We start from the raw sequence: 22,397 nt of genomic DNA on the forward strand, positions 1-22,397 counted from the left end.
GAGAGAAAAAAAAAATGACCGATGACGATGGCACTCCAACGTAATAATCACGTCTTAGTCTATTGATTCATGTTGTTGTTTCCACATATCTATCCTTGATAACAATCTGATTCCTAGTCGTATATTTGATATGTGTAGATTTAAGGTGACAACGGTGGCCATGTACAGTAGTAAGTTGAGACGGGGTCGCAGGTACCAGCAAGAAACAAAGTCATGTCAAGCCTTTGAGTTCATTATATAAATATTTTTTTTAAAATCAGGTTTGTACCCTTTCAAGAAAAAAATGGCTGACAATGCACTTTCACCACGCGATGATGATTATTTTTTTTCTTCCTAGATGGTTTAGCGTTTGTGTTTCCGCATAGATAAGAGAATCCTGGATTTACCACTGCTGCATGTGTTTATTCCAGTTTTCAGTAGGATTGTCCATGTATCATGATCCTGAGACCTCATCAGGAAGATGTAATGCGTGGAGAGTTCTTATGCCATTTTAAAATGACGTGTTCACTTAATTGTGCAAGAAGTAATGACATAATCGAGTGAATTATTTTAAATACGTCGTTATCTACAACTATTGCTAAATATCATACACTATCGTATGGAATTGTCTATCCCAAACTCGTGTTTTTACGATAGCGTCATGAATACACGTATCCAGAAGCCCACATTGAATGTTAATTTGGGCTGAGTAGTTCTCATTTTATTAATGGCATCATGGAATATCGCTTGAATTAGTTACTAGCTCTAATGACTTCACGTCTTGTAACAGCAACAAAACGAGTCTTGCAATGAGTGTAAATTCTGCCTAGTATGTTAGTTATCTTCAACAAAATATAAGAGTTGTTAGGGGTTTATAATTGTAAAGAGAATCATAATTATCATGATTATCATAATTAGAATTTGGAACGAAGTGGGGCAATTATAATCTGTGTTGTTAATAATTGAGTTGAAACGCAGAAGATTTGACTCGATCCAGTCATCAGCTTGGATGTACATGTAATCCCTCAATCAGATACCCAATTATTCCAAGTGAACTCATATCAGACGTTAATATTAATAATGAATAAATCATTGCACAGTGACTTTATCCCGAAAAGGTAACAAACTCGAAATACTAATAAGGATGTAATCTATTTAAAGCACACTTAATTTTACAATACATAATATGATTTATATATATGTATATATATATATATATATATATATATATATATATATATATATATATATATATATATATATATAAATATATATATATTATAATGAAATAACAAATTGCCTTATAATAAAGGCGATTGGAGACGATGTCGAACAGAATAGGGCTCAACAAATCATTTTGCACTTTTTTCATTTGATAAGTGTATTTTAGGTCTAATATTTCAAGGGGCACTAAATTTGTTCGCACAATTAATTTTTGCAATATTTGGATTTTGAAAGGGTGGGGGCACCATTCCATCCATTTTTACTGCTAGTTATTATTCCATACCCGTTAATTGTTACTATTTCTAATATTCGTTTGACACTTTCGCCCATTCTCCAACTTCCTTTAATTCTGGTGTAACAGTTTATCAGACTACAGCCACTCCATCGAAAATTCAATTTTAAATCACCGCGCAGTAATTTAATCCAATATCAGTGTATCTGTCTGCACCTTTTTTTCTTCGCCTGTCGGCTTTCATCTATCTCATCGCATTCTTTATTAACGCCACCATCTTAAGCATGCACCGAAGCACCACCCAAATACGTGACATAATCCCCTTAACTTCTTTTCATACTGTATTTAGCGGAATTGTAATCCTGTCTTTCATGGTGCTTTGGGTAGCTGATAATATAGGTCGGCCATGAAAGAATCTTCTTAGGTACTTGGAGCGGAATGAGGTGCCACCAGGGAGTCGAGCAAGGAGTGAAGTGGAGCTATTTCCCCTGCCCATAATAATTAGTACATATGTATTACAATACCCCCTCCCCTCTCCCCCACAATCCTTAAAATAATTAATTTAGGCAAAAGAGAAAGCGAGAATTAGATAGAAAGAGGGGGTTAAAGTGTGCGTGTGTGTTAGTGTGTGTGCGAGAGGGTGCGTTTGCACGCCTGTGCGGGTGCGGGTGTATGTGTGTGGAGGGGGGAGGGGCAGCTTGGGAGTCAATCAAGGAGTGCAGTGGGGCAGTATACCCCTCCCCTATAATAATTAGCACACCTCTATCATATGTAGTATACTCTTCCCGTTAATATTTTGCCCACCCCCTCCCCATCTAACCTAAAAAAAAATCATTTCTTTAGGCAACAGGAAGAGAACTTGATATGTATGTGTATGGAGAGGATCTGTGTGGGCGTGGATGTGTGTGTGTGTGTGTGTGTGCGTGCGTGTGTGTGTTGTGCGTGGGTAAGAGAAAGAAAGAAAGAATACAAGAGAAAGACGCATTTAAGAAGTTTGAAAGTGGTTAGTCCTTTATGTTTCAGAACGTTGGAGCTCATCTATGAAGGATTTATTTAACATAGTGGCACTTTGTGTTTTTCAAATTGTGTTACCTGGATAACATGACATTTCTATATATTCTTACTTCTACATAGACGAGACCCCCTTCCTTTCTTCTCATCGCTCACCAATACCAAGATAAATGCCGGAAGGTAATACTAGCGATGCTTCTATATTTAAAAAATCAGGCCAGTCGTTTATTTCTTACTAGAATGATAAGCCTTTTCTCGTCTGTATGCATAAAGTGGGATTACATTATGCACTGTGCTATGTAGCGGAACCACTTTTTCTAAATAAGACCATTCTTTATAAATGATGGTCTTGCCAACAAAATAAATCACATTTTCTTCCTTATGCATTATTCAAGCGCGTTCTTATATATTTGTGTCTAGACATTTTCGAAGTATTCATTATTTCTTTTACTCGACGGAAAATAGGATTCTCTAAATTATCTCGTGCATCGGTGAAGCGTAGGCGAACACGCCACGTTGTAGAGGCCTCCGTCATTTGATATCTCTCTTTTTACTCTCGTAATAAGATTCACACTTTCCCATTCCACTAGGAAAATGCCAATTTCTAAGTGCGCTCAAAAAGGAAAATGAGAGACAATTTCCCGGGAAGATTTATATGTAATTTACCATCTTTAGACACAATGTTCGGTGTATTACATAATTGGAATATAAAATGGAATGTTAATTTAAAAGCGTGCTGGAAATTGGCATGAATATACAAAACTTTTGTTCTTTCCTCATAAACTATTTAAATGTGAAAGGCTTTATCGCCTTTTACTCGGCCGTATAATGCAAAATTGCAGACTTAATCACTTTATCCAAAGATAATGAATCGAAAGTCTTTGAAAAGCTGGAATCATGTTCCCCTATATCATCTAAATACCGTTTGTAATTCTATTGACTTTTTTTTTTTTTTTTTTTTTTTTACAGTTGTAGCACCGTATCCCATGGTAACATATTCCTTTAAATGTTGATTGTTGTAAGAGCTCGTTATGTTTGATCATTGGGTGTAGCGTGCATATAACACAGTTGCAAACTGTTATAAATAATCTAGTATATTGATTCGTGTATATACTTATCAGAAATTATTAACGAGAAATATTTACGTGACTTGTTTCATGTTTCTTCATTAAATCGAGTCCATTAAATGCAAAGACGAACGTAATTGACAAAATAAAATGAACGTTATGATTTAATGATACTCTGATCAATTCAAACGCCACAGCGCTGTCTTATTTTCGAGAACTATCAGCGCAAAGTATGCCTTAAGATCAAATTTACGAAACGATCCTGCCATAAACACGTTTCATAATCCCATCTCAAGTTGATTGAGTGATCTCTTCGTGTAAACATTAAGCCCTATAATACCTGTCACAGACTTGAAACTATCGCTGAAAACATTTTATTGCAAAGGTCGCAATAGTAATTGGGTCACACAATAATACAGTCTACGATATAAGTATGCACACGAACTACATCAACAGCACGACCACCACCACCACCACAATCACCTACAATCACATACAACCACCACCACCACAATCACTTACAATCACCTTCAACCACCACCACAACTACCAGCACCACCATCAACACCACCACTACCACCTTAAAAACAACAATCTCGTTGACTCCCTTTTCTTTTGAAGATCAAATAAAAACAAAATTTCAAATTTCAAAACTTTACAAAATGATATTTCATTTTTAAAAAGATGTTTCTTTGATTTCGGGAGTAAAAAGCATTTTCGCGGACAATAATTATCCTTGGGAAAGCATTATCACTTATTTTCTTAAAAGTCACACGATTGTTGCATCTGAAGAAATGCTTAATGGTATCCCTTAAACAATACACCAAAAGGCGTGGGTAGTCGCTTTTATGTTCTCCGATCGAACGAGCCTCCGACTGATTAATCACGTCTGATGCCGACATCGGTATTCATGAGACGACGTCGGCCTACAAGTAGGCCACGAGGGACATCGATGACCTCGTTCAAAGGCTCATTGATGAGAAGTTTTATCGGTCAAGATTTGTTTTCACGAGACACACTGGAGATGTGTTAAACGAGGCTTACGTATGGCATGAGGTACATGCATCACTCGGGGGTTCTGAGATTTCAAGAATGATGCTATTTCCATCGACAATTATGACGTTTTCTCACATATTTATATATAGACTAATACATTGTCACTTCTCCCCTTGAAAATCCGGTATCAGGTGGTATATCAAATATTTGTTGTATGGTGCTGTAAATATTGTTTGACCTGCCATGAGTCCGGAATGGGACCATGATCCTGGTATCTAATATGACAAGTTTCGTTTTTTTTTTTTTTTTTTTTTGTGTAAAATGAATTTATTGATAAATATATGCTTTTGAACAAATCAAACAATCATACACAATCAATCGAAATTACATCGTATCATCTTAACATAGTTTAAAAAAAAACATGTTTCATTTTCTTGAAAAACAGTGTTTAAAAAAATGCATAGCTTTTTTGTTTTACAGTTCCTTTCGAGCTTTAATCGGTTGTAGATTAATCTTTTGAAAATACAAAGAATAGAGACTTCATGAAACATGAGTTTGTGATTTTCTGCTTGCATAAATGTTAAATAAACTGCGTATTTTGCATATTTCGTTTTGATACAGCCTTGATGAAATGTTTGTTTCCTGTTAGTTTGGAATAGAGTAGAAAAAATTAGCACGTTTTCATCATCAGAAATGTTAAAGTTGATTGTAAATGATGTACATATATTCATAGCACATTAGTTAAGAACCATTGACTTGAAAACGGATTGAATCATTACTCGATGGAGTTAATACCTGAAATTTGATTTTGTTTCGAAGATCCATGGAAAATATAAAAAAAGATCGACGACTGCTTAATAATTCATGCATTCTCTCATTCGTAATTTGACTTGAGTGTACTGATTTCCTACAACTACACTAATAAGTACACGATTGCAACTTTTTTTCGTAAAATCAACCAAAGCCAATTCAATAACGTGGCGCCGTCTATTGAAATATGCGAACTTAACAAAGATGTATTACGTAATCCGAACTATTGGATATACAATAGTGTATTGAAATTGAATTTGATTTGAATTTTAGAAATAGTTTCGGTCGTGTTTTAGAAGTATTTGTACGCACTCACAAACCCCTAAGCCCACCCACATATACAATTACAGATGTATATTCATCCTAATGCATGTTTAATGTGTGTGTGGGTACGTTAACATGTCCACATCTAAATTAGATTACACTATCCAAACACTAGATTCTTTCTGACCCTACTCCAAATCAATCAATCATGTTCATCTTCAATGCCGTAATATAGGTAATGATAGAAGACTTTACACGATGTGAATCAACCCTCCAAAGATTTCCCAGACATTGCGGGTGTTGATAATCCGGTGTCATTGTAATTAACAATTGAATAAATCTAAGTTATATTACGTAGGATTAAAGGGAAAGCACACACGAGAAAATGTATAATGAGCCGAGCAACGAACATAGAGAGAAATCAAGCGATTAGTCCCCTACCACATACGGGCGTAACGACGGTGCCCTTTGAGCAAATGCTGCGCATTATCAGTGAATACGATTCCCATCAATTGTATGTTACCGTGTTTATACATGCCCTTTGTGGGTCCAAACAACCCATCTTCTCCATGATAAACATCCCAAAATAATTTCTCTTGACACACAATCCATAACCAGAACCAGAAGAAAAGCTTTAAATTGGAATTACAAGAATGTAACCCACGTGTTATACAGCCCTTTTTACAAAACTTGCAACGTAAACGCCACACTGATTTATTCCCAGTCTACCTAATCATTTCCAGCCTATGTTCGTTGTGCTGCTCTCGTACAATATACTCTGGATTAATGATTATTCATCTATTAAATCCTACTTGAACCCATTTACTCCTAGAACGGGTGGTTACTGTATTAAGCCTACACTCTTAAAATGTTGGGTAAATTTAGTTGGGTAATTGTTGGTTGGTTAAAAAAATTCGTTATTCTGGGCTATTATTACCCATTTAAGCATTTAAGTGTTTTAACCAATATTGGGCAATTATTTTTACTTAATTATTGGGCGGATATTTACCAACAGTATTGGTAAATGAGGGTTGGGAACCAGTTGCCCCGTAGTTGTGTAATTTTGCCACATTTCCTTTGCGAGTTGGGTAAATTTTGTTGGGCAACTGATGGTTGGGTAGAAATTCGCCTAGAAATTTACCAACATTATTTTGCAAATTAGGATTGAGTAATTTTTGCCTGTAGTTGTGTAATTTTGGCACATTCCCACTGCGAGTTGGGTAAATTTCGTTGGGCAACTGATGGTTGGTCGAGAAATCGTTTCCAAAGTTGGGTAATTTTTATCCCAATCTATTTCAGGGCATTATATTTACCCAATTATTATACATTTAGCAACAACATCGTTCCAAGGAGTTGAGAGCAATTTACCAAGTAGTTGGGTAATTGTTAGATGCTGAGGAATATTACTCATCACCACTTACCCAATTTGACTTTGCTCAAATTTTTGTTTGCTCATATATTGGGTAATAAATGACCACCGCCTCTTACCCAATTTCACTTTGCTCAAATTTTTGTTTGCTCATATATTTGGTAATAATTGACCACCGCCTCTTACCCAATTTTACTTTGCTCAAATTTTTGTTTGCTCATAATTATGCTGAGTAATAATTACCCATCACCACTTACCCAATTTTACTTTGCTCAAATTTTTGTTTGCTCATATATTGGGTAATAAATGACCACCGCCTCTTACCCAATTTCACTTTGCTCAAATTTTTGTTTGCTCATATATTGGGTAATAAATGACCACCGCCTCTTACCCAATTTTACTTTGCCCAAATTTTTGTTTGCTCTTATGCTGAGTAATAATTACCCATCACCACTTACCCAATTTTACTTTGCTCAAATTTTTGTTTGCTCATATATTGGGTAATAAATGACCACCGCCTCTTACCCAATTTCACTTTGCTCAAATTTTTGTTTGCTCATATATTGGGTAATAAATGACCACCGCCTCTTACCCAATTTTACTTTGCCCAAATTTTTGTTTGCTCATATGCTGAGTAATAATTACCCATCACCACTTACCCAATTTTACTTTGCTCAAATTGTGTTTGCGCATAATTGGGTAATAATTGACCACCGCCTCTTACCCAATTTTACTTTGCTCAAATTTGTGTTTGCTCATATGCTGAGTAATATTTACCCATCACCACTTACCCAATTTTACTTTGCTCAAATTTTTGTTTGCTCATATATTGGGTAATAAATGACCACCGCCTCTTACCCAATTTATTTTGCCCATATTTTTGTTTGCTCATATGCTGAGTAATATTTACCCATCACCACTTACCCGATTTTACTTTGCTCAAATTTTTGTTTGCTCATAATTGGGTAATAATTGACCACCGCCCCTTACCCAATTTATTTTGCCCATATTTTTGTTTGCTCATATGCTGAGTAATAATTACCCATCACCACTTACCGAATTTTACTTTGCTCAATTTTTGTTTGCTCATAATTGGGTAATAATTGACCACCGCCCCTTACCCAATTTATTTTGCCCATATTTTTGTTTGCTCATATGCTGAGTAATAATTACCCATCACCACTTACCGAATTTTACTTTGCTCAATTTTTGTTTGCTCATACATTGGGTACTGATTTGACCAACGCCTGTTACCCAATTTCACTTTGCGCCTTTTTTTGTTTGCTTATATAGGGTAGTAATTGACCACCGACTTTTACCAAATATATTTAGCTCAATTTTCTTTAGCTCACAATATGCTGTGTAAATATTGCTATGAAAAATTGAAATTATCTCTCCTGTAATTGTAACCATTTACTTCTATTTTAAAATTATAATAACAGAGTGTTGAAGCGACGATGAATTTGTGCGAGTTTGATGCTGAAAGAGTCCAAGATTTATCTTTTGTGAAAACTGAGCCATCTTAACCATGTAGGCCTATAGAGTTACATAATCTACGTAAGTAATGATCATGGAACGTACACACTATCATCGTCAATTACGCGCATGCGTAAATGGCAGTGGAAACCTTCAATGGGGACTAGACTTACGTTTAACCAGACTTGGGTAAAGTTTGCCTGGTATTGGTCTTGGGGTAGCGCGCACATGGCCTGGTCTCTCGCGATCAGCATGCCATGCGCAGTACTATTTCTATTTACTCGGTATACTAGCCGGCGCGGCCGTCCCGGCCCGGGAGCTCGAGCTATATGATACACCAACGTAACTAGCAGCCTGTACGTACGTCGTACGTACATTACGCATCATATCGGAGTCTTGCATGCTAGAGCCTGAGGGTCTAAAAATGGAGCTCGACAACTGCTGCGGAGATAGTTCAAGTGAAGATGGGTTCATAGACCCTCTCACCAAAATCGTTCAAAGGTGGGGATGTCCGTCAGTGTTAAAGATACTAGAAGGTACGTTCACATCTTATTGAGATTAGAAGTTTAGAACATGATCAACGGGTACTTGCTGTAGACTTGTTCCCATATCCATAACACATGGGCAACATGTAGACTAGTTCTATATGCCTCAGCAATGGTTAATGAATACGCTTCAATTCAATTGGTCTATTAAACTTTGCCTCAAATTTGCTCTTTTAATGCATGTGTTACTAATCCAAACTAATATTTGATTGATATAGATATCAAATTCAAATTGTACTGTTTCCATGAATTTTAGATCACAAATGAATATTTAAAAATATTTTGTTCAAGATTTTACAAAACCCAAAGCCAGGCCAAAACCCGGATTTCTGTGCTGTTTCCTGCTACAATACATACATAACACAATACCCTCCATTTTCTATGGATCATGGGTTGTATGGGGTCCAATCACAGAACTCTTAAATACGTATTTAAGAGTTCTGTGGGTCCAATACATTGGACCACATTTGTAGGTGTGTACCCAGATAGTATTACAGTACGTGGGACTGGTGTAATTTTGAACAATTATCTCTGTTATCTGAAATTGGTATTACTATACTAGATCTAGTCTAGGTCTAGATCTAGATCTAGGCCTACTTATATTTAATAATCAACACTGAACTGAATGATTCATCAGAAAATTGAAGTTGTCAAATAATGTACAATTTTATGAACATTATTTTGTGGAAGATCATCTTATGATCTTTCATTTTCCTGTAGATCTAGAAGTCTAGATTTCAAAAAGTGAGACAATTTGTCTTGCCCATTGCCATGTTAAGGATTTTGCCCTTTCATTTTCTACAGGACTTTGAAATCCAAACACTCTAAAAAAATGTTGGGCAAGTGCCCAATTTTTACCCAACATGAGGGCACTTATGTGTCCGACTAACTATTGGGTAAATTAAAGATTTTGCATGATTTACCCAGTGTTGGATGAAAAGAAAATACTCAACTTTTAACCAACAAAATTTACCCCAATAGGAAATTCACCCAATTCTCACCATAATGTGTAGTATATTCGACACTAGTTGGGCAAATTATTTCATCAGTAACTACATGGTTGGTAGAAAATAACCCAATTATTGGACAAAAATGACCAACTTTAATTTGCCCAAAAATATTACCCAATTATTTCATCGGTAACTACATGGTTGGTAGAAAATAACCCAATTGTTGGACAAAATTTGCCCAACATCAGTTTTACCAAGTAACACCTACCCAACTTATTTCTGACCTTTTATTAGGTAACTTCATACAGTAAATGGTTGGGAGAAATTATTTGACAAAAACGCGCCAAACTTTGATTTGCCCAGTAACATCTGCCTAACTTTGTTTTACAGAGCATAGACTCTACATCCTCTTGGTTTTAAATGGGGCTATTAATTATGTGCTATTGCGATATTCCTTGTCACAACTAAAAGGCAGTTGACCCACATTTTAGCCCATATTAATAGCCTAATTCAAAACCAAGAGGCTGTGGTGGTTTTCGAAATTGCAGTGACCTCGCTGTAGTACACGAATGGGCACAATTTTTAACATGGGTACATTTTTTCTCATTTAAAAAAATCTTTTTCTGAAAATAATTTTTAAATATGGAAAAATTACAGATGCTTAAGCCACCAAATTATGCCGACAAAATTGTACACTATTTTACTACATGTCCAGATTTCAATGAAATCATTAGAACCGATGGACGGATTACAATCCAAACTTGGGACATGTACATGTATCTTGCAAGTTGCAAAGCCAACGAACTGATTCGATTTTGGGATGGAGGTGCACATGGAGGAAGGACATTCGTTAGTACAGGATTAACTGTCCTATTTTGCTTCATATCAGTGAAATGTTCCAGCACATGCATTTTTTTTAATGTTTCACACCACTGAACAATAAGCTGTACAAAAGAATTATTAAACACCACAAATTATCTTTTCTAGGATAAACAATTGTCAGTTGCCTCTATTCAAGGTAACACACTATAATTTATATATGGTTGTATGGTACTGTAAGTGGCCTGTGAAAGGCTTGAGTGCTAGACTTTTTGAGAAACCCTGGTCAGATAAAGCTAGGTTATTTGTCATACTAAAGCTGAGAAACATGGCTACTAATGCAGACAATATCATGGCAGCCGCAAAAGGTTGAAAAAAACAATTACCGGTATGGCAGTTTAAAGTTGAAGTAATAGGCATGACAGTGCACATGGAGAAGACACATATGATTATCAATGAATTAGTAATGTTAATTAACCAATCAGCATACATTGACCTCTATGCTAACTCTCAAATCATTCTGATTCATTTGGTAAGTTGAATGACTTTCTTTGAAATCAAATTCATTGCTGATGCAACTAATCTTTATACTTTAAATAGGCCCCAACATTGTTAAAAATTAGGCACAATTTGACTAAACTAATGTGATTACTAGTATGACTTTAGAAAAGGTTTCCATTCTTAATTTGATTGTGTGGATGTTAGTAACATCACCTGAAAATAAATAGCAATTGGTTGATACAATTCGCTAGTATGATCTAAAAGTAAGTTTTCTATACGAAGACCAAATTTTCGAGAAAATCGCATTTGAAAATTCAGATTTTCATAGACCCTTGTGGAATAAGAAAACATTGATTATGCGATTTATTCAAAATGGAAGATATTTTAGCTGGAACATGAGCAAATGTTTACAGCTTATCATTATCTAAAACATATACTTTTGTTTAATTTGCGCAACCATACGTGTGTTTGTGGTATTATATGAAAACAATCAGTTTATGCTGCACTAAGCCTTATTTATCAATCTCTCCCTCTTCTTCTCCAGAAAATGAAGTTGATGTGGAAACCCTTCCCCTTCTAAGTGAAAGTATAATCACATCCTTCATACCCAAGATTGGACCTCGATTGAAGTTTCTCGCTGGGTGGCGTGCAGAGGTAGGACAATAGTGTGGCACAATATCTCACTATGGATAGTTACAGATGCTTTCAGTGTCTTGATTTAATTAGGGGGGATATTTCTTGCCTATTCCATCATTTAAAATACACACATACAACAACCAGGGGAAAAAATGTAAGTATAACATGCATGCAAGGGGCATGTAGACTAACATTTCGTACATTATCAGGATATAGAAAACATCTCATTTCAAAGCACGCTGCACGGATAAAGACGTCAAGCACAACTACAAAAGCAGTTCCAGATCACCAAAGTGAAACCTGTTATGAAGGATCTGTTCTACATGTAGGAAAGAATAACAACACTGAAGGGAATTTGGAACAACTGCACCAGGAAAAGGCATTGTTTGTTGGAGAAAGCAGTGAGCAGGAAGATGTCTCTTTTGAAACGCAAACAGAGAGACTACCTGATATTGCAGCAAAGTTTGTAGCAGAACTCAGGGCAAGGACTAATGTGCCTGCTTCACACACCAACAAGGTCATTCAAACCGCACAAGATTTGGTTATTTCTGTGTTACAAACTGTGCAACAGGATGTGATGGATATCTTAAGTGAGCCACAATATGCAGCTAACAGTGAGCTGAGATCTGATATACAAGATGTATTCGAGAATTCAAAGAATCCATTTTCAGAGCTCATGTCAGATACTCAACAGAAAAAATATTTCTCTGAGAAAGGTGATTTCATTCAGCCTTGTGAGGTGTTGTTGGGAACTTGCTTAAAACCAAAAATTGATCAAAAGACAGGTGATCCACTGCAAAGCACACAAAAAGAAACCTTTCAATATATACCACTAGCTGACACTATTAAACAATACTTAGAGCGACCAGGAGTAATGAACGCCATACTGTCTCAAAAAGGATCAAAAGATAATGATGTTTTGTATTCATTCAAAGATGGTCACTATTATAAAAGGCAGGAAGCTACTGCTAGACAAGACTGTGAATTCTTAGTGCCTCTGTTGTTGTACAATGATGAGTTTGAGACAGCCAATCCGCTTGGGTCAAAACGCGGCAAACACAAGGTAAGTGCCTTTTATACAAGTGTGTTATCCCTTCCCAGGAAATACCAGGCTAGGCTGGAAAATATCATGCTCACAGCTATGATCACATCTCCGCTTTTGAGTAAATATGGCATCTCAGAAGTTTTGAAGGTAATCAAGGATGATCTGCAGCAGATGTGGACTGATGGACTCACTATCAAGTGCAAAGAGTTTGAGGGTAGGGTCAAACCCTACTTATTCCAAGTTGTAGGGGACAATCTTGGCATTCATGCCATGCTGGGATGTACAACCTGTTTCCGTGCCAACTATTACTGTAGATTCTGTAGAGGGCATCGCTCGTTGCTTCAGAAACAGCCAAAAGAGGATGCCCAATATCTCCGTGATGAAATAAACTATGATACAGATCTTCAAAAGCCCTTGTCAGAATCTGGCTTGAAGCATGCAACAGTTTTGAATGAATTGCCTTACTACCATTCCACCCAAAACTTATGTCCAGATGTAATGCATGATTTTACAGAGGGAGTCTTGCCCCTGGAAATGCACCTTGTTTTGAGTAAACTTGTTCAGAAGGGTTTCATAACACTGGATGAGGTGAACAGTAGAATATCCTCATTCAATTTTGGCTTTGTGGACCGCAAAAACAGACCAAGCCCAATCAGGCAGGCATCACTGAAGAATCCATATTCTGCCAGTGGACAGACATCAGCACAGATGACGTGCCTTGCATACAACATCCCTCTCATGATAGGAGACAAGATTGATGAGATGTGTGATGAGTGGGAACTCTTACTGTCAATCATTGACATCTTCAAAATCATTATGAGTCCCAGTATCAGTAAGTCTGCCATCTATGTCCTGAAGGCAATGATTGATGATCACCACAGGCTCTTCATGCAGCTCTTCCCTGAAGCTAGTCTAACTCCGAAGCAGCACTTTCTTGTGCATTACCCACGTGCACTGAAACACCTTGGGCCACTGACCCAGTATTCAGCATTGCGTTTTGAAGCAATGCACAGACCTTTCAAGCAGATTGCCAGTGTATCTTGCAACTACCAAAACATTGTCAAAACATTGGCTAACAGATACCAAATGGCACGGTGCTACAGGTCAGTATCAAATCAGTCACTGGATAGCCAAGATATCAATGTGTCACAGCAAGCTGCAGCAATGCTTGGTGATCTACTTGATGATGAGGCACTTTGCAAAAAAATTAACTGTGGAAGGGGAACCGAAGTTACAGTTGCTGGGAAAGTGGACATTCATGGATATGAGTTCCGGGCAGGTGTTGATGTACTTCTATATTGGACTGATGATGATGGACCCACGTTTGGACGTGTTCAGCATATTGTAGTGGTGCAAGAAAAGTTGTATCTGCTCCTTCGGCTGTATCAGACCTTGTACTTCAACAGACATGTTGAAGCATTTGCAGTACAGGTGGGCAGAGAGGAAGCACAAGCTGCTGTTGAATGGTGTGACCTGTTTGATCACAGGCCAGTCAATGCTGTCCAGTCCTATAGTGGAAGAGGGCGCTGCTTGTATATTGTGGTGCACCATTCATTCATCTAGGAACAAGAAGGTACGTGTAGGCAACACGTTGCAAGCAAGTGATATATTTTTACAACTAGACATTACAGGTGCACTTGCAAATTTTGTCTTAGAGAACAGAACCAAAACAAAGCAAAAGAAAGAAACTGTTATTCCAATTCCAATTATATCTATGAATCAGTTCTTAGTGTATCATTCTACACATTTTGATTGAAAAAATAGCTAAGAAGCTAACCTTGAGCGATCTGTACTGACTTGCTAAAAATTTTTGATTATTCCAATGAAAATTTTACAGTAAATATCTGGTTTGAATTTTTTAACTCGTTATTAACTTCATTGTTTCTGTATCTGAAAATGTGTCTGTTATATTTGCATTCATTCATATTATGTTGTAATTTCTTAAATGTACCATGACTCATGCCAAGTTTTTCTAGCATATGTACTTCATTGAGGCCCCGGAAATGTGCTATTTTTTACCAATGCATGTTCCTGCCTAAAGTGAAAGTTCCTAACTGGATATTATTATATTATAGATGTACTGAAGAAGCTTCGGCTCATGAGTGACCACTTTTCAATTATGGGTTTGCTTTAAACAGGACAAGGGTACAGAAACAGTGAGAATGATTTTCCCCTTCAAGGAATAAACTTGATACTAAAGTCTAACCTGGGGCTGTTTGTGTCATTAATAATGTAAAGAATAATCAGTCATTTACATGTACATTGAAAGTTCAATTATTTTTCATTTATTTATTGTAGTATCATGCTGCAAATCAACAAAGCATGGAACAAGCATCAACGTCGACAAGAAGCCCATCAGTGTTCTCCTTAGATGACTGCTCAGATCTCTCTTGTGTAACAGGAAGTGAGTGGAGTCCCAGACAAAGCCCTTCCCAGCCCAGTTTGGATACGCCACTTTACGACTCCCCAGAATCCAAGAGTCCTGATCAACATCCTCCCCTGAAACGGGTCAAGAAAGTGCATTTCGTAAGTTTATGTATATAGTGGGCTGATACAATTGAAGAGTGGGCATGTCGAGTCACCATCATTCATCAGTTTTTATGCCTCCCACACATAAGAGTGCCGGAGGCATTATGTCTTGGAGTTATCTGTCTGTCAGTATTTCTGACAAGCAGCAGGGCTCAAAGGTGAAAGGTCAGTTCAAAGGTTATTCAAGTTTTTACTAAAAATACCATTTTATTTCTACATCTGCAGAATGGCTAGTGATATGATTTGGTAGGTACATTTAGGTATGAATGAATAAAGGAATGTTATGGAAAATGTTTGGTTGGGGTTATGGGTTTTAAGCTAGTCTAAGGTCAGTTTCAAGGTTTCATTGAAATTTTTTATCAGAACAAAGTTTGGAAGGAATGCCCAGTGAGTGATTTATGATGGGCTTATTGTAGGAGGTCGGACAGCCAGAGATATACCCACCGACTGCATGCTGTCACATTTCACTTGTTTATTCTGAATTTACTGATCTTTAAAAAAAAAATCCTTTATCTGTTGCAGAACATTGCTTGTATATTGAGAGAGACCACCATGGGAAGAGCAGCATTAAGGAACATCAATGCTACAAATCTCTGCAGCAAAAGGGACCGGCATACTGTTGTGGATATGTTGACTCAGTACCTGATACGGGAGTATGGTACCAAGCCAAGCTCATTTGTGAAGGCATCAATGGCCCATGCCCTTGTGACAAGCTTTCCTTTCTTAAAAGATCCAGAATCTCCACTTGGCTATGTAAGTCCTGTCCATGAATTGCTTTCCTTAATATATGTGACCTCAGGTATGGCTCAGATCACCACTTTTTTCTGGACTGATTTATGGATTGATTCTTACCACAGCGGGCATTTATTACTTGGAGGTGCCTTAATTCTTAGGTTGTCCATCCATACCTCCATCTGTCCCTACCCCACAGACCCCATTTACAAGAAAGTGAAATTTTATGAGAAGTTTCTGTTTGAGCCAGAAGCAATAAGCTACTTTAAGGTCTAAATCAAATAAATTATGTGTTTATGCAATAACTTTTGGAATACTGGATCATATTATTTTGTGTAACTTGCTATGAAGCTTCCTCAATTTTGTTATTCTTGTATTTATTATATTGGAGATGCTCAATCAATTGCATGTTGTATCACATTATCACAAGCATTATAAGAGCATCTCTGGCAATAGTAAATTTGACAGTAGACAGGCCTGAAAAGCTTACAAATAATGAAAAGCTAATATGGCATCAATCACTAAATCGTGCAATATTTTTGTTTATTTTTACCACTTGTTTATAAGTTATATTATCCAGTAATGACACATCTCTTAATATTTAGACTTTTGTCTGCATGCCATTGAGTAATGGATATTCACAGAATTATCCATCATTCACTTTGTTTTTGCAATGACCTGATGACATTGCTGGAATATAACAGTGTGCAGTTAGAAATAGGTACTTAAGAGGACAAACCTTGTTATTGCAAACACTGACATATGTAACAAAATATGTAAATGTACAGTTTACACTGGAATTTTATTGTGCTTTTATTTGATTATTATTAATGTTTAACAAATGTTGTTGAGCATTACTGTTTTTGAAGTTGAATTATGAAGGAATTTTAATTTATTTGAGCAGGAGGCCTGGTACTGCGTGGGGGCCAAGGGACGGCCAGCAACAGGCTACCTGGAGGAGCATCTGAGGTATGTCAGAAAAAAGGAGAAGTCCCTGAGGGTACCAGTAGCTGAAGACGAGGCAGAGTCTCAAAAGCAAGGTATTCTGGCTACTTTTTCATATAGTTAAAGTTATGAGTTATTCAGATCCGGCTGATGAAGTCATGCTGTGCCATAACAAACTGGTGGGGCATGAGCAATGTCAACTAAAACCCCCCTTCCAATACAATCATCAAAAACTTGTTGATACATGCTAATTGTTGATTGTTCTGTTGCATTATATCCAGGAGATACTGATCTTGAGTCTGTGAACGATGATAACATCACGACAATGGAAGAATGGCTGCGTAACAACAAGGAGCCAGAGGACATGGTGAAGGACTACATGAAACAAACAGCAACAAAAAGACATGACTGGATCAAGAGAAGTGACTGTTGTGTGAAGAACATTCTTACCACATATCCCAGACTTCTCGATGCTGGAATGGTATGTGGACCTTGATTTTTCTTCTGCATGTGACAAGAAAGGACATTAAATTAAACTAGAGTCGCATGTTTTGAGAAGTAACTTTTTTGTTTTTTGGTTGCATGGGCAGGTTTACTTTAGCAGTCTCCTTAAAGGGATCGTTTAACAATCTGAGATACACGGTCCTACAGAAATCGTGCATCCCTATTGAACCGATAATTGTTAGTGTGTACCATTCAAATCCTTGCAAAATGGTAAAGAGAAGATGCAAATGAAAGATATCCTACCTTTAATCTGGCTTCTATAACTATCCTAACAATTACAGATTGAAGGAGATTTTGCAGAATTGTTCCCAGAGAAAGCAAACGCACTGTACCAGAAGTGGCCCACATTCTGTAACAAAGTAGTGGACTTCACCGAGAAAACTGGCAACTGGAGAAGTGCAAGAGCCGAATTCGAAAACATTCATGACCCTGGGAAACTCAGTCTTGGTATGTGGTGTCAGAACACACATTTGACAGTATTAGTGAAAATGACTTGAGAGAAAGTCAAAAGAATTTATTTCAATTACACTATATGATGTTTATTTTTGTGGCCAGGACCAAACATTGAGTCTAATATCCCCCCTGTAAGGAATTGAACTGAAATAAATAAAAGTGCTCTGAAACATATAATACATGTACAACATATGATAAAAACATGATTCCATGACAAAGGTTTAGCATACTTTTACTTGCTTGTTTTGTTTGTTTGCTTTTTGGGGTGGGGATGGTGGTTTAAAGCTCATTGGGAAGGCTATGCTGAAGTTTGTGCAATTTTGATTTTCTTTACTCAGAAAGCTGAGCTCCAAATTACTGACTGACATTTACGTTGAGTGATTTTACCCATATTTGTAGAAAATAATTGTTGTATTCGACCGTTATTTTTAATTTGCTGTATATAACTGTACATTTTGTAAGATGTTCCATAATTGACCTGTTTGCTGTTGCACCTTTTCTTCATATGTAATTGGGACTTAATTACTTAACTCTTTCATTGTTTCCCTCTTTTTAGAGGAAAAGAGCAATCTTGGATTCTACATGCTCCCAGTCTTGTTCCGAGGAAGGAAAGATTCCAAGAGAGGAACGTACACCACTGCAGAAACATTGTCGTCCTTCATTGACGTTCAACCAGTAAGTATATGTGCTGGGGAGGTGGTAAAGTAATGACATGTAAGGCATATATTTTGGTTTGTGTTTAAAATCTTGCCATAGTAATCATATTTCATTACAAACAAATTCAATAGTTAATTTGTTAAGAGTTTCAAACCTAGGACAACTGATGAAATTGAGGTTGAAATGCAATACCTATGTTCTTACCAGATAAGGCATTGCCATAACATTTTATTTGTGTAAAACTTGAAAAGCAACCATTTTCAAGTTCCTAGTAATGGGCACGCTGGTCCCCAAGGAGGCCCTGCAGGGGCAACACTAGGCGCTTTAATCTTAATAAGTCAGTTCGTCATTATCTGTGGTACAACTACAAATGGCCTCAGATTTGTCATCACATCGCATTTCACTCATGAATGCAAGCAAGTCCTTTAACCTGCAAATGACATGTGAAAAATGCATGCTTATATTAACAGGCTGTATATGCCTTCCAGCTTAGTTGATGTAATGCTCTGAACGTGACCAGTTTGGGTACAGTTGACCTTTGCCGCAGGGATATGTAAGAATACCCAGTAATGTTTTGATGGGACAGGGATGAACATGCATAAACAAATTTGGGTGTCCTGTAGGTGATTGTGGATTCATAAGCAGAAGCATTCGACAAGCATCAAATATATATATATCAATCCATATAATTACAAATGATTTCTTCTTGATTTCTCTTTGGACTACAGGAGGTTCTCGACATCCAGACTTATGTTGATAACATTGATGAAGCAGTCAGGTCACAGCCATTTGTTGTTGTGCGTGGGAACATTCTCACACCAATACAGGCGTACGTCGTAGTAGAGAGGAGGATACTTCCTGCCGCAACACTGCTTAAAGCAGTCGACTTGTGCTTTAAGGCACTTTATGTGATGGATATCGAATATCAGCCGCAAAGCTGTTCTGTTTGGAAATTTCTCCAGATTGTGGTGTTCCAGTTTACCGATGGGGAGCATCTTACACCAAAGCTGCGGGAGGTCCGAGCCTTCATGAACATGCCATAAGCCATCATGATGTGTTCACGCCAAGGATGATTACTGGTGATATATTTCCTACAGATGAAACTGACACATCATCGTTTAGCACATTTTGGCTACTTGAACCAGTTTATTTTGGGAGAAAAAAAACTGGAAAAAAGTATTATTTTGGACAAAATAACCTTAAAGACAAACTGTTATGAGTTGGATACAGCACATTATTTTACATAATTTAGACATGTTTGTGTAAGACTGAAGATTTGAGGGTGGGGTGAGGATCGCTGAATAATATAAAAAAAGAGAGAATTTATACACAGCAGAAGTCTTTGTGTACATTTTAAAAATGATAAAGGCCTAATTGTTTTATCCCAATCATTGCTTAACATCCCCACCTTGAAAGTTTAAGAAAACAAATGAATATATGCCAAGTATAAATACAAAACATATTATTGGCTATAAATCTTTTGCACTGGCGTATACAAATGCTTATCGTGTTTGGTCTTAATCCCAAGAGTACTGTTTCATAACTCGTACATCAAAATGATATATTTCTTCATAAAACATGAGCTATGATATTTATGACGTTTAAAACAGCAAGTGGGGTATATGATTGTAAATTACATATACCATTAATTTTCATGTAATGTGTATCGTCCATTGACCCTACGCTGAACTCTCTGCTGAATGGACTGCATGCATTAATTTACATCGCGCAAAGCAGAAGTAGAGAAGTCAACATTTTCATCTACATTTTGCAAAATTGTATTGATATTATTGATAATATCAATAAAATCAATCAAACTGAGTATAGCAGGTAGGGTCAATTGATTTTTGTTGTCTTTAATCTAATCAAAAAGTTATAGTAGGCAGTGTGTATCCTTGTTATTTGATCAGTACCTGTTCACCATCACAGATAGCCAAACTTTCATGTGGTACTTCTGCACATGTCAAATAATCTAGAGGGATTTGAATTTATTTCCTCTTTTTTTTTCACTTCAAAAAAATGTGTGCATGTGTAACACTCTAAGGCAGAGTATTGGTGTGTCAGGATAAATGAACACTATGCCACACATGGGAGTACATGGGATACATACAGTGTACATCAAAGTTGTCATGCTGCACCAAACAGGGGCTATATTTGCATTTACTTTTTTTAAAAGGTTGTATTTTTTTCACCAAAAATTGTAATGTTGTAGTTGATGTGAACAAGTTTTGTTTTTACGTTTCTGATGAAAACAACAACATGTGTTTACTGTGTATGTTATTTGTGTTTCAGTTAAGCAATTATTACCCTTTAGATGAGAAAAAGAGTTGAGCAAATAGATGTTATGGAAAAAATGTTGAGCAATGATTATCCAACAGACGAATTAAAAAGTTGGGCAAATGGATATTGTGGAGAAATAGTTGAGCAATTATTACCCAATAGATGGTTGTTTTGATAGTTGGGCAAATGGATATTGTGGAGAAATAGTTGAGCAATTATTACCCAATAGATGGGTGTTTTGATAGTTGGGCAAATGGATATTGTGGAGAAATAGTTGAGCAATTATTACCCAATAGATGGGTGTTTTGAGAGTTGGGCAAATGGATATTGTGGAGAAATAGTTGAGCAATTATTACCCAATAGATGGGTGTTTTGAGAGTTGGGCAAATGGATATTGTGGAGAAATAGTTGAGCAATTATTACCCAATAGATGGGTGTTTTGAGAGTTGGGCAAATGGATATTGCGGAGAAATTGTTGAGCAATTATTACCCAATAGATGGGTGTTTTGAGAGTTGGGCAAATGGATATTGCGGAGAAATTGTTGAGCAATTATTACCCAATAGATGGGTGTTTTGAGAGTTGGGCAACTGGATATTGCGAAGAAATTGTTGAGCAATTATTACCCAATAGATGGGTGTTTTGAGAGTTGGGCAAATGGATATTGTGGAGAAATAGTTGAGCAATTATTACCCAATAGATGGGTGTTTTGATAGTTGGGCAAATGGATATTGTGGAGAAATAGTTGAGCAATTATTACCCAATAGATGGGTGTTTTGATAGTTGGGCAAATGGATATTGTGGAGAAATTGTTGAGCAATTATTACTCAATAGATGGGTGTTTTGAGAGTTGGGCAAATGGATGTTGCAGAGAAATTGTTGAGCAATTATTACCCAATAGATGGGTGTTTTGATAGTTGGGCAGACTGGGAGTTGGGTAAAAACTGGTTGGGCATTTAATTAACCAACATTAAACTTACTCAAAAGTTGGGCAAATAGAAGGTTGGGCAATATCTAACTGGGTAAAATTGGTTGGGCAAGAAATTACCCAACTGAAAATATAACCAACTGTTAGGCAATTGTAGAGTTGGGTAAAATATGATGGGTCACCAACTGATGGGCAATTTGATTTGCCCAACCACATAGCAAACTGATTACCCAACATCAGTTGGGCAGATTTTAACCAATAGTTGTGTGGACCGTATGTTGCTCAGTGTTGGTTAAAAGTTGGGCATTTTTTTGCCCAACTATTTTAAGTGTGTATGGGAAATTTAACAATGCAGTAGCCAGCGGTTTAAATAATACTGAAAGCAGATCAAAGTATGAACTACACATGTGCAGTCATAACATGTTATAATCGACGGCAGGATTGGCA

The 22,397-nt window shown here is 36.8% G+C and overlaps 1 protein-coding gene across 2 annotated transcripts; it reads left to right on the forward strand.

Moving 5' to 3' along the window:
• The first annotated feature begins 8,125 nt into the window (after positions 1-8,125).
• On the forward strand, positions 8,126-21,148 carry LOC115920198. Of its 2 annotated transcripts, XM_030975389.1 has the most exons (9): positions 8,126-8,964; positions 11,788-11,897; positions 15,223-15,450; positions 15,976-16,206; positions 17,090-17,225; positions 17,412-17,611; positions 17,916-18,081; positions 18,644-18,762; positions 19,473-21,148. In XM_030975389.1, the coding sequence occupies exons 1-9, from the start codon at positions 8,829-8,831 to the stop codon at positions 19,785-19,787; spliced, it is 1,641 nt and encodes a 546-aa protein (XP_030831249.1). In that variant the 5' UTR covers positions 8,126-8,828; the 3' UTR covers positions 19,788-21,148. The 2 variants fall into 2 exon arrangements, with proteins under 2 accessions (XP_030831249.1, XP_030831254.1); XM_030975394.1 differs by lacking the exons at positions 8,126-8,964; positions 11,788-11,897 and adding an exon at positions 11,906-14,497.
• Positions 21,149-22,397: the final 1,249 nt, after the last annotated feature.

This window comes from Strongylocentrotus purpuratus, unplaced genomic scaffold (genome assembly GCF_000002235.5).
Source record: "Strongylocentrotus purpuratus isolate Spur 01 unplaced genomic scaffold, Spur_5.0 spur5_contig_867, whole genome shotgun sequence".
Lineage (NCBI taxonomy): Eukaryota > Metazoa > Echinodermata > Echinoidea > Camarodonta > Strongylocentrotidae > Strongylocentrotus > Strongylocentrotus purpuratus.

Excerpts from the sequence above, each read along its gene's own strand:
- LOC115920198 (XM_030975389.1), top strand. The coding sequence starts at position 8,829 with ATGCTAGAGCCTGAGGGTCTAAAAATGGAGCTCGACAACTGCTGCGGA. Across the intron at positions 17,612-17,915 it reads GACTTCTCGATGCTGGAATG|ATTGAAGGAGATTTTGCAGA; the intron begins GTATGTGGACCT and ends TAACAATTACAG. Across the intron at positions 18,763-19,472 it reads CCTTCATTGACGTTCAACCA|GAGGTTCTCGACATCCAGAC; the intron begins GTAAGTATATGT and ends TTTGGACTACAG.